Source organism: Rhinatrema bivittatum, chromosome 4 (genome assembly GCF_901001135.1).
Source record: "Rhinatrema bivittatum chromosome 4, aRhiBiv1.1, whole genome shotgun sequence".
NCBI classification, from domain to species: domain Eukaryota; kingdom Metazoa; phylum Chordata; class Amphibia; order Gymnophiona; family Rhinatrematidae; genus Rhinatrema; species Rhinatrema bivittatum.
Window position 1 is genome coordinate 206,589,087 of NC_042618.1, and position 13,328 is coordinate 206,602,414.

General features: G+C 47.6%; 1 protein-coding gene across 3 annotated transcripts in view; it reads right to left on the reverse strand.

Moving 5' to 3' along the window:
- FANCD2 (FA complementation group D2) overlaps nucleotides 1–13,328 on the reverse strand; it is a 536,781-nt gene continuing 523,453 nt past the window's right edge. Inside the window, exons 43-44 of one of the 3 annotated variants that reach the window (XM_029599610.1) lie at nucleotides 11,414–11,499; nucleotides 1–1,062 (exon numbers count right to left, since the gene is read on the reverse strand). In XM_029599610.1, coding sequence (XP_029455470.1) covers nucleotides 11,419–11,499 — 81 coding nt within the window. In that variant the 3' untranslated portion in view covers nucleotides 1–1,062; nucleotides 11,414–11,418. Of the gene's footprint in view, nucleotides 1,066–11,413; nucleotides 11,500–13,328 lie in introns of all 3 variants that reach the window. The other 2 variants (XM_029599611.1, XM_029599609.1) reach the window with 2 other exon arrangements.

Sequence of the window (13,328 nt, forward strand, 5' to 3'; positions counted from 1 at the left end):
AGTTGCTGATACAGAAGCAGATGGTTCAGGCTGCAGGTGGCTTTTCCTGAAGCTGTAAAAGCAGCTTGTATGGCTCAGTTTTTGATTCAGATACAAGACTTAAAAATACTCCTATAGAGTGCTTTTATTTAAATTAGCAATACTAAAGATGTTTATTGTTTTGGATGCCTTGTTAGCATTTTCACTAAATACAAAACTATTATTCCATTTAGTTTCAATAATCTTTATAAATTATGCAAATAACTATAGTTTGGTCAAAACAATATTTCAATACATTAAAAAATATGCACTAAGATGTGAACACACAATGCACCTGGTTTGTATTTGTATCTTTATGACTGCATAAACTATTTATTCCATGCTTGTTGGCTCTCAGCCTATTGAGGACTAATGTATTTTGTCACTTCATACAGGAACTAAGCAGAATGCAAACTTTTCATTTGTTATTTATGCAGGAAAGTGTAATTTCTTTGTTCCTTTCTGTACACTCACACTTTTCTATTACTCCTTTCTGATACCTGTCACATGTGGTAACAGATTCAGAGGTAAGAGTTAGGCATGCAGTAAATGATTTCAAGGGATATGGACCTTTGGCCTCGTATATAGTAACCAGTGCAGGCAGTAAAATCTTTGAACGCACATCCCCATTACAAAATGGGCAGAAGAAATCAAATCTAAACATTAGCAAAATCCACATCACGGCATGTTGTAGTAAACTGCTTCTCCTTACTTAAGTTGTAAGTATAGCAGGATTATGTCATTGTTACCCGATGTGATTCATTGCAATAATCTACACTTCCGTGTATCTCAATTCACATCCAGTGATCAACTGGGCTACTATAGCATTTAAAGTAGGCAGAAATAAAGGGGCTTTTTGACTGGCTGAGAGAATCCATTGCTGTCAGAACATAAAACTTTGCAACTACAAAGTTTGGCTCTAGTTTTGATCATGGTGCCTCACATCTATTCATCCAGGCAGAGGGAAGTTCTGTTGGTCAGAGAAGCTTTCAATTGCAGCACAGTGCTTTCAATTTCCTCTCAGCAGTCATCTTCAAAAGGCAACTGCTTTATTAAAAAACAAACAAAAAATAAACCTTTCATATTTGTTATATAGTTTAGTTTTCGGCTTTCACAAATTTGGGGTATCTACAATTTAAACTTAACTTTTGGAGTCCTTTAGCAGTGCCCTGAGTCATCTTGAGGTCCTGATATCTTGGGAATAGTTTCTTTCATAAAACGAGTTATTAAATAGAAGAATGCAGAAGACAGATATGCACTCTCCTTCCTCCCTCTATCTCAACCCCCAAGAACATTTCTTTGCTGAATTGTTTCACATTAGTGCCCAAAATAAAGGAAAATTAGTTCTTACCTTATAATTTTCGTTCCTGTAGTACCACGGATCAGTCCAGACCATGGGTTAAGTCCCCGTTCCAGCAGGTGGAGACAGACCAAAGTTCTAAGGGCAGCCCATATAAGGACGGAACCCACCCTGGAACCCTCAGTATAACCATTGTCAAAGCAGAAAATACAAGATCAAGCAAGTAACAGGATAACTAGTAATTTAATTTAAACCAACAAAATAACAGAACAATTGAATGAACTGTGTAACTAAACGCTCTTGTATATGTACCCCGATCATCGTAAAGATGCTTCCGGTGCCTATTAGTAGATTCCAGGAAGATGATGCAGGGATCAAAAAAGAGAGAGTCCTATAAAAAGGAAAAAATAAAAAATAACAGGAAGAAAATTCGAGCAGCCAGAAGAACAGGCGGGTGTCTGGACTGATCCGTGGTACTACAGGAACGAAAATTATCAGGTAAGAACTAATTTTCCTTTCCCTGTACGTACCCGGATCAGTCCAGACCATGGGATGTCCCAAAGCTTTCCTACAGAGGGTGGGACCCAGACAGTCCCGCTCGAAGCACCTGCCAACCAAAGGAACCAAAGGCTGGAGCCTGAACATCGAGTCAGTAGTGACGAGCAAAAGTATGAAGAGATTTCCATGTAGCCGCCCTGCATATTTCTTGCGGCAACACTGATTGAGACACTGCCCAAGAAGTCGCTTGAGAACATAAAGAATGAGCTTTTAGGCCTTCAGGAACTGGTCGGTCCTTGCAAATGTAGGCCGATGAAATCACCTCCTTCAACCAGCGAGCGATCGTAGCCTTAGAAGCTTGCTTCCCCCTGTTGGGTCCACTCCACAGGACAAAAAGGTGATCGGAAACCCGAAAATCATTAGTGACCTCAAGATAGTGCAATAAGACTCGTTTGACACCGAGACGACGAAGATCACTATTACCAGATGCCACGATATCTTCTGGCGAAAAAGCAGGAAGTTCCACAGACTGGTTAAAAAGAAAAGACGAAACAACCTTAGGTAAGAAAGAAGGTTCGGTCTTGAGAGAGACGCCAGACTCCGAAAAACGCAAGAAAGGGTCTCTACAGGATAGAGCTTGAAGCTCAGACACCCTCCTGGCAGAGCAAATAGCGACCAAGAAGACAGTCTTGAGAGTCAAGTCTTTGAGAGTGGCTCAACGGAGAGGCTCGAACGGTGCCGAACAAAGAGCTCGAAGAACCAAGTTTAAAACTCCACGAAGGACAAATAGACCGGACAAGCAGTTTCAGGTGCTTAGCGCCCTGAGAAAACATACAACATCCGGATGAGAGGCGACTGCCCAACCTTCGATAGAGCCTAGGAGGGAACCAAGAGCCGAAACCTGAACTCACAGGGAGCTAACCGAAAGACCCTTGGAGAGACCACACTGAAAAAAAGTGAGAATAACCGCAACCGAATGTGCCGAAACACCTAACTCCTTGCAGACGTTTTCAAAAACCTTCCAGACCCGGACGTAGGTAAGCAAAGTTGACTGTTTGCGAGACCTGAGGAGTGTGGCAATAACTTCATCCTTATATCCTCTTCATCTCAAACGTCTCCATTCAAAAGCCATACCGCTAGACAGAAGCGATCCGCCTGGTCGAAAAATAGGGGACCCTGCCGCAGAAGATGGGACAGGTGACCGAGACGAAGAGGTCCGTCCACAGACCAGATCCGCGAACCATGGCCGTCGGGGCCATTCGGGGGCCACGAGAATGACCGGACCACGATGGAGTTCTATTCTCCGTAGAACCTTCCCCACTAATGACCATGGTGGAAACACGTAGAGAAGAACGTTGGACGGCCAGGGAAGAACCAGCGCATCCACCCCTTCCGAACAATGCTCCCTCCACCGGCTGAAGAACTGGAGAGCCCTGGCATCGGATAGCGTCGCCATGAGGTCCAGGTGAGGGGGACCCCACCTGTGCACGATTAGGTCCATCGCTTCCTCTGACAGCTCCCACTCGCCGGGATCGAGATGTTGTCGACTGAGGAAGTCGGCTTGAATATTCTCCTTGCCTGCTATGTGGGAGGCCGCCAGGCGATCCAAGTGCCTCTCTGCCCAGAGAAAGAGCTTGCTGGCCTCTAGCGCCAATAGACGACTTCGAGTCCCCCCCTGTCGATTTATGTAAGCCACCGTGGTGGAATTGTCCGATAGCACCCGGACCGCTTTGTGGCAAATCAGAGGAAGAAAAAAATTTGAGAGCCAGGTGAACCGCTCGGGCTTCTAGACAATTGATGTGCCACAGAGACTGGGAGAGGGACCAGAAGCTTTGAGTCATTTGAGATTGGCAGACAGCCCCCCAACCGGAGAGGCTGGCATCTGTCGTCACAATGACCCAAGAGGGAGTCAAAAGAGGTATCCCCTTGAGAAGATGTGCCGGGGAGAACCACCATTGTATATTGGCTATGGTAGAGTTGGAGAGAGGGAGAATCTCTTGGTACTGCTCGGACATCGGTTTCCAATGAGATAACAATGCTTTCTGTAAAGGACGCATATGAGCAAACGCCCAGGGGACGAGGTCAATCGTGGAAGCCATGGTCCCTAAAACTTGCAGGTAATCCCACGCCGTGGGAAGCGGTAGAGAGACAAAAGTGTTCAACTGATCGATCAGGTTGAGAGTCCGTGAGTCCGAAAGAAAAACTTTCCCGACCCGAGTGTTGAAAAGACCACCTAGGAATTCCAGCTCTTGTGAGGGCTGAAGATTGCTTTTGGAGTAGTTGATTATCCAGCCGAGAGATGTGAGTAGGGCTAAAACTCTGTTTATCACGTGCGTGCAGAGGGCAGCAGACTTGCCCCTTACCAACCAATCGTCTAGATAAGGATGGACTAAAATCCCTTCTTGTCGGAGAGCTGCCGCAATGACTACCATGATCTTGGTGAAGGTGCGGGGAGCAGTGGCGAGACTGAAGTGAAGGGCCCGGAACTGGAAGTGCTGGTCCAGGATCTGAAAGCGAAGGAATCTTTGATGTTCCCAATGGATGGGGATGTGAAAATAAGCCTCTGTCAGATCGAGGGAAGCGAGGAACTCGCCGGGACGGACTGCCACAAACACCGCGCGCAGGGTTTCTATCTTGAAACAGGGAACCTTGAGGGCCCGATTGACCCTTTTGAGATCCAGGATGGGGCGAAAGGAATCGTCCTTTTTGGGAACAACGAAGTAAATTGAATACTGGCCGGCGCCCTGTTCTTGCACCGGTACTGGAAGGATCACCCCCAAATCCTGAAGTCTCAACAGGGTGTGACAGACCGCAGGTCGCTTGGAACGGCCGCAAGGGGACATGATATATAGATCCGGCAGGTCCCTGGCAAACTAACACGTAGCCATGTTCTATCACCTCGAGGACCCAGAGATCGGATGTGATTTTGGCCCACTCCTCGAGAAACAGAGAACGACGCCCACCTAAGTTTCGTTCGGAGGAATGGACCGGTCGAATCTCATTGGGGAGCTGACTTAGTGGTCGTGTGTTGCTGATGGACATCCCGGAAGCCTCGACGGCCGCGAATGGAATGGGACCAAGACTGGGACCTGGAGACACCACCCCTGGTGCCGTAACGGCAGTTTCCCCTAAAGCGAGTGCGAGTCGGAAAAAAAGACTTTGACTGTTTGGGACAATCCTCTGGCAGCTTGTGGACCTTGTTCTTACCCAAGGATTTAATAAGCTGCTCCAGGTCCTCACCAAAAAGCAACTTGCCCTTGAAAGGAAGAGTGCCCAACCTAGCTTTTGAAGAAATATCAGCAGACCAATTACGTAGCCAGAGAAGACGTCTGGCCGAGACCGCAGAAACCTTAGCCTTTGCCTGGACCCGAAGCAAGTCATAGAGGGCATCCGCCCATAGGCTATAGCGCCCTCCAAGCGTTCAGCTTGCTCAGCCTCTGCAGACGGGAGGTCCTGGGTGCTGAGTAACTGTTGCATCCACCTAAGGCTTGCCCGCTGCATGAGACTGCTGCAAATAGTCACCCGGACTCCGAGAGCCAAAACTTCAAAGATGCGTTTCAAATAAAATTCAAGCTTACGGTCCTGCACATCTCGTAATGCTGTAGCGCCCACCACAGGAATGGTGGTACATTTCGTCACCGCGGTGACAGAAGAATCTACCTTAGGAATCTTTAACATGTCCAGGCAGTCCTCAGGGAGCGGGTATAGCTTATCCATAACCCTACCAACTCGAAGCCCCTTCTCTGGGGACTCCCATTCCCGGAGGAGAAGCAAACGGTGCATTGGATGAAACGGGAAAGTACGCGGTAACGCCCTGAGACCCGCCAGGACCGGGTCCGCGTTTGGTGTCATCGCTGCCGCCACAGAATCATCTGGTGGGGCTTCAATTCCCAGTTCCTGGAGAACGAAGGGAATAAGAGGCTCCAATTCCTCCCGCTGAAATAAGCGCAGGACATGGGGATCGTCACCCTCTAGCGGGGGGGGGCTTGAGCCGTGGTATCATCGTCCCCTAGGTCAAGCGGGTCTAAAGGAGGCTGGGGTCCGCCGGGGGAGGGGGAGCACCCGGGACCACACGAACCCTAACCGGGCCCTGAAGGTCCGGAACAACATCAGGGGACGGCACAGGAAAAAGAGCAGGTTTCGGAGGAAGGGGAACAATTGGGGGGGGGGGGGGGGGTGTCCACCTCCCTCTGTAAGCTGGCCAAGTAAGATTCATGCATTAAAAGGACAAAATCCGAGGAAAAACAGGTCCGGGCCGAATTTTTCACAGGGGGAGGGGGGATTCGAGCCACACCCCCCCCCCTCGAGAGCGAATCGGGCTCAAATCGGGGGGGGAAAAAATCGGATCCCCAGCCCCCGGAGAAGCAGGAAGTGTTTAATCAGAAACACCCAAAATGGCCACCGCTGACGCGTGTTCCCGGGACGGGAACGGCTTAGAAACACGTCGGGGAGCCTTCATCCCCTGAAATACACCTGGAGCATACCCCATCGCGGGAGAGTCGGGAGGCCGACTCTCCACAAGCTAAACAAAAAGGTGGCCGCGGCATGGAGCAGGAAAGCAGCTGCAAAGCTAATTGAAAACAGCTGAGCTGGGAGCCCCTGAGGAGCTCGGCGGGAGATTGAACCCTGCTCCCTCCTCACAAAATCAAACTGCTGCCTTTTTTTTTTTTTAATTTAAACAAAGACAAGTAAAAAATATATTCTGTGAAAGTTTGGGAAAACAAAAACAGTTTATTCACATTAATAATTCATTGCATTCACCGAGGCAGGGGTATGATAATCCTCCCTGAAGCTCCACCGAGGTATGGGCATCTCGGGGCACGGCAGCAGATACAAACGTGGGGAGAGGGACTGGCACCACCAGTATCACCCACACTAGGTCACCGGGAAGGGAATCTAGGCTGACAGAAATCAAGGGGCAAAGCCCCCCTAGGAACCTCAAGAGCGAGGGAGACAGAACTGTCTGCCCTGACACAGTCATTCAGAGAAAAAAAATCTCTTTTTTTTTTTTTTATATATTTAAAAATTAAGAAGTAAATTAAAAGAGTACTTGCGTGAGCTTGCTCCAGAGAAAGGAGAGGAAAGAAAACACAGAGGGCAAGCTAAACAGGGAACCAAAGGGTGAGCTGTTCCACCTGCTGGAGACAGCAAATACGGAGGGTTCCAGGGTGGGTTCTGTCCTTATATGGGCTGCCCTTAGAACTTTGGTCTGTCTCCACCTGCTGGAACAGGGGCTTAACCCAAGGTCTGGACTGATCCGGGTACGTACAGGGAAAGAAGAATTCATAGCAGCTCAGTCCTGCACTCTTATAGAGATAGCAAATGTTGCTTACCTGTAACAGGTGTTCTCACAGGACAGCAGGATGTTAGTCCTCACATATGGGTGACGTCACAGGATGGAGCCCAATCACGAAACACTTTTATCAAAGTTTGTAGAACTTTGACTGGCCCCTACTGGGCATGCCCAGCATGGCACTAACCCTGCAGCCAGCAGGGGTCCCTCTTCAGTCTTGTTTTGAAAGCTACAGGTAGTGTCGAAAAATAAAATAAAACGAACTCAACACCGCGGGGCAGCGGGCGGGTTTCGTGAGGACTAACATCCTGCTGTCCTGTGAGAACACCTGTTACAGGTAAGCAACATTTGCTTTCTCACAGGACAAGCAGGATGGTAGTCCTCACATATGGGTGAGTACCGAGCTGAGGATGTCCGAACATGCACCAAATGTACCCAATGGCGTGCAACAGGCACAACAACTGGGGTGGAATTTGGCAGAGGGCATCCTGAACCCCACCGGGCAGGCGGAAGGGTGTTGGTACGTCACGTTGGAAAAAGGTTACGGAGGACAGATTGGCTGAAGATGGAATCCTGTCTTCCGGCTTTGTCCAAGCAATAGTGGGCTGTGAAAGTATGGAGTGAGCTCCAGGTAGCAGCTCTGCAAATGTCAGGAAGCGGCACCGATCGTATGTGTGCTACTGAAGTCGCCATGGCCCCCACAGAGTGTGCTTTAACACGGTCTTGGAAAGGAATGCCTGCTTGCTGATAGCAAAAAGATATGCAATCCGCCAACCAGGAGGAAAGAGCCTGCTTACCCACAGGTTGCCCTAATTTGTTTGGATGGAAAGAGATGAATAACTGAGTGATCTTCCTGTGGGCAACTGTACGGTCTAGATAGAAGGCTAGAGCCCGTTTCCAGTCAAGGGTATGCAGACTCTGTTCCCCTAGGTTGGAGTGAGGCCTGGGAAAGAAGATAGGTAGTATGATGGATTGATTAATGTGAAACTCCGAAACTACCTTGGGCAAAAACTTAGGGTGAGTGCGGAGTACTGCCCGGTCTTGCAGGAGTTTAGTGTAAGGCAGATAGGTGACTAGGGCCTGTAACTCACTAACCCTGCGAGCAGAAGTGATAGCTAAAAGGAATAACACTTTCCATGTGAGATATTTAAGGTCACAGGAGTGGAGAGGTTCGAAAGGTGGTTTCATGAGCCGACCGAGAACCAGATTAAGGTCCCAAGAAGGGGCCGGAGGACGTAAAGGTGGCTTGATATGGAGCAAGCCTTTAAGAAATCGTGTTACGAGGGGTTGTACCGAAATAGGGACATCCCCGATTCCTTTATGGAAGGCGGCTACCACGCTGACATGCATTCTAATGGAAGAAGTCTTTAGACCGGATTCTGATAAATGCCAGAGATAGTCCAAGAATTTTGGGATTGGACAGGAAAAGGGATCAAGGGACTGGGAAGTGCACTATGATGTGTACCTTTTCCATTTATAGGAATAAGATTTTCTTGTGGAAGGCTTCCGTGAAGCAATCAGGACACGAGAAACTGATTCAGAAAGGTTAAGAGGTTGAAGGATTAACTTTTTAACATCCATGCTGTCAGGGACAAGGCTTGAAGATTGGGATGGAGTAGGCATCCATCGTTTTGAGTGAATGTGCCTGCGGATGGAGAGATCCTGGAGTTTGGGAAACCACACTTGGCGCGGCCAGTGAGGTGCTATCAGGATCATGGTTCCTTTGTCCTGACGTAGCTTCACGAGAGTCTTCGAGAGAAGAGGAAGTGGAGGGAACGCACAAAGTAGACTGGTTGCCCACGTGAGGGAGAATGCACCTCTGGGCCAAGAGTGCTTGCTCTGAATTAGGGAGCAGTAATTGTCCACTTTGTGGTTCTGAGGGGACGCAAAGAGGTCTATTTGGGGATAACCCCATTGCTGGAAGAGAGAGATAGCTACCGATGGATTGAGCGACCACTCGTGCGGTTGGAAGACACTGCTAAGACATTGTCTACTCCCGGCAAGTAGGTGGCCTTGAGGTACATCGAGCAGGAGAGCGCTTCCGCCCAAATCTGCGCAGCTTCCTGACATAGAAGGAAGGAGCCTGTGCCGCCTGGCTTGTTGATGTACCACATGGCCACCTGGTTGTCTGTCTGAATCAGGATTACGTGATTTGATAGGCAATCCTGAAAAGCTCTGAGAGCATATCGCATCGCTCGAAGTTCCAGGAAATTTATCTGGTGTTTGGCTTCCTCTGGAGACCAAGATCCTTGCGTCTGTAGATTGTTTGCATGAGCTCCCCAACCGATGTTGGAAGCGTCGGTGGTGAGAATGATTTGAGGATCTGGTAGGTGAAAAGGCAGTCCCTGGAGGAGATTGATGTGATCTTTCCACCAGGCGAGAGATAGACGGAGTGCGTCGGTGATGTAAACAATGGTTGACAGATGCTGAGTGGCTTGAATCCATTATGACCTCAGAGTCCAATGCATGACTCTCATGGCCAAGCGGGCCATTGGTGTCACATAGACTGAGGACGCCATGTGTCCCAGCAGGACGAGGAATTGGCGAGCTGTTGCTGTGTGTTGAGACTGCAACTGGTGAGCTAGAGACACGAGGGTTTGAACTCACTGTTGAGGAAGAAAGGCTTTTGCCTGTAAGGTGTCCAAGTCTGCCCCAATGAAAGATAAGGTTTGAGATGGGAGTAAATAGGATTTCTCGTAATTGACGAGAAATCCTAGAGATATTAGAGTGTGAATGGCCAGGTTCAGGGAGGACCGAGCAACTTGCTGGGTTGGGGCCCTGATCAGCCAGTCGTCCAGATAGGGGTAGACATGGACACCTTCCTTCCTGAGAAAGGCTGCGACAACTACGAGGCATTTGGTGAAAACTTGTGGTGCCGATGCTAGGCCGAAAGGGAGCACTTGATATTGGTAGTGCTTTTGGCCTACTAAAAAGCGGAGATACTTGCGATGAGCCGGAGCTATTGCAATGTGGGTGTAAGCGTCTCGGAGGTCTAGAGAGCAGAGCCAGTCTCCTCTTTGTAGCAGAAGTAGAAGATAGCCTAAGGTTACCATCTTGAACTTCTCTCTTTGAAGATACTTGTTGAGGGCTCGTAGGTCCAGAATTGGACGAAGTCCTCCTGACTTTTTTGGAATCAGAAAGTACCGGGAATAGAATCCTAGGCCTTGTTGTGAAAGAGGGACAGGTTCTATTGCATTTGACTGGAGAAGGAGGGAAACCTCTTCCTCCAGAAGGACAGAGTGGCTGGTTAGTCCCCATGTTTGCAGAGGTGGGGAGTCCAGTGGAAGAGTTAAGAAGTTTAGGTGGTAACCCTGAGCAATGATTGCTAGCACCCATTGGTCGTTTGTGATTTAGTGCCACTTTTTGTGAAAGGAGTCCCACCTTCTCCATTCTGGCTTTGCGACCTTTTGGTGTCATAAGGGCACATTTGGTGCAAGTCAGGACGTCATGCTCACTACCTAAACACAATACACAGACTCTATGAGGGTCTGTAATAGACATGGTGCGCGTATAATCTGGGCACCGACGGAAACCCGACGCCATGGCCATGGGAAAAAATTGAGCCGCAGTACGGTCGATGGCCAGTAGGCCACGAGGGCCAAACTCGACGGTAATCGACAAAAAAAACGGCAAAAACTTACCGAAGTACCTCGGGTGAGTAAAGAAAGAGGAGGGACCCCTGTGGGGCAACTTTAACCTTAAAGAAGTCCATGAAGAAATTCCTGTCAGGAATGTGGTCAGAGCTCCTTAACCGCGAGGCTACTGCTGCGCGGAAAAAAGAAGACTGAAGGGGGACCCCTGCTGGCTGCAGGGATAGTGCCATGCTGGGTATGCCCAGTAGGGGCCAGTCAAAGTTCTAGAAACTTTGATAAAAGTGTTCCGTGATTGGGCTCCATCCTGTGACGTCACCCGTATGTGAGAACTACCATCCTGCTTCTCCTGTGAGAAACTGACAAACAGAAGATATAAAAAAAAACCCCTTCAGTTTCCAATCTTTTTTCTTTAGTTCCATACGCACATTTTTCTACAGTTCTAATTTTTCGGTCTCACTAAAATGTGAATAGCTAGGATGTAGCAAATGTGCAATTGGAGTAAAAGTAACTTGGATGAAGCTGTTTGGTTTAAGATTTAAAAACAAGTTGCTCCTAGTCCACTGAAGTTCTTACATCCTAGCAGATCACAGGTCCCTGTACAGTGCTGGGAAACCTCCTGCTACTCTGGTAACTGTTGTATTGCACAACTAGCAGCAGTGGTCTAGTTTTGGTTTGTATTGGTTTTAGATAGGATACAGAGAAGGACTCTACCGGTTCTAAGCTGAATCCTCTTCACTTTCTTCATTATTTTCACCTGCTTCATTGACTTCATTATCCCTTCCATCTTCATCTTCCTCCTGGAAAAAGAAAGAAAGCAAAGTGAAAATAAATACCTTTATCTTAAAATGTATATGCTGCCCTATACAGAGGCCCAAAGCGGTTCACAACAAAGCAAAACACAACAAGGTACAGCAAATAAAACAATAAATAAAATCAGCAAGATATAATCTCGCTACAGTAAAATGCCATGAGATATGTCAATTAAAAGCATGCTTAAATAGATGTGTTTTAAGAATCCCTTTAAAATTCTTAGGGTAATCTATTAGATGCAGTGCCATAGGAAGGGAGTTCCAGAGATCTGGGGCAGCAGTCAAAAAAGCTCGCTCCCGCATCTCTGATAAATGAGCCTAATGAACTGACGGCACATCCAACAACACTCTCTCAGTGGATTGCATAGCCAGCATGGGTTATAGGCCTGCAACAGCGCATTGACCCAAGAAAAGGAATTTAAAGCAAGAGAATTATGGACTAGCAGTAAACCTTTGTACATGACTTGCAAATAAACTGGTAGCTAATGAAACTCCTTTAGCATGGGAGAAATATGGTCTCGCATTGAGTGGCCTGAAATCAACCTTGCGTGGCATTTTGTAACATTTACAGGGCTTTAAGAGATGACGCTGGAAGACCAATGTACAGTACATTACAATAGCCTAACAAGGGCAGAATCAAAGTCTCTGCAATGGCCCAAAAGGTCACCAGGAATAGTAATGGCTTAAGATTATGTTAAATATGTAATTTGGAAAACCTACAGCAGACAACTGATTTAATTTGGTTCTTGAAAGTAAGGCCAGTGTCAATAAGGTTGCCTACATTTTTAACAACTAGAGATACTGGCACGATTACATTTTCAATATGGATAGGCTGATGAGGCTGAATTGAACTATTATGCTGCAGGATTAAGATGTCTGCTTTTGTAATGTTTAAGGCTAACTTGCTGTGAGTCAGCTGTTGACGCATGGCAGACACACACAGGCCGATACATTTGGACGCGCGTTTTCGACGTGCTAGCTTTACCCCTTATTTAGTAAGGGGTAATAGCACGTCGAAAACGTGTGTCCAACCCCCCCAAGACTAATAGCGCCCGCAACATGCAAATGCATGTTGATGGCCCTATTAGTCATTCCTGCGCGATACAGTAAGTAAAATGTGCAGCCAAGCCGCACATTTTACTATAAGAAATTAGTGCTTACCCAAAGGTAGGCGTTAATTTCTGCCGGCACCAGGGAAGAGCACAGAAAAGCAGTAAAAACTGCTTTTCTGTGCACCCTCCGACTTAATATCCTGGCGATATTAAGTCGGAGGTCCCAAAAGTAAAAAAAAAAAAATTTTTAAATAGGCCCACGGCTTGAAAACCGGACGCTCAATTTTGCCGGCGTCAGTTCTCAAACCCGCTGACAGCTGCGCTCCTGTCAAAAAAGAGGCGCTAGGGACGCGGGCCCTAATTTAAATAAATTAAGTTACTGAATTGCGCGCACAGGAGGCACTCACCCGCTCTCCCGCGATTTTTACTGTATCGGCCCGACAGTAAGAAACTAGCAAAGAAATGTCATCCCATGATGAGCCAATTTGGATACAGAATTTTATGTGATCGGCATAAAACTGGTATCCTGCACAGAGCCCAGCCAGTAGTGTGCAAACTGGAGCCATATAGATGTTAAACAGAAGAGCAGAGAGGGCTGGGTCCTGTGAGACACTGGTTTCCAAGGGGTACCAAAGCAAGCAATCTGTTCTGGATCTGGCTTGCTCTAGCCACCCAGAAAGATACGAGTGGATCCAATTTAAAATAGTGCCAGAGATTACAGTTTCCTGGAGTCAATATAGTAAGATCTGGTAATTAATGGTATCA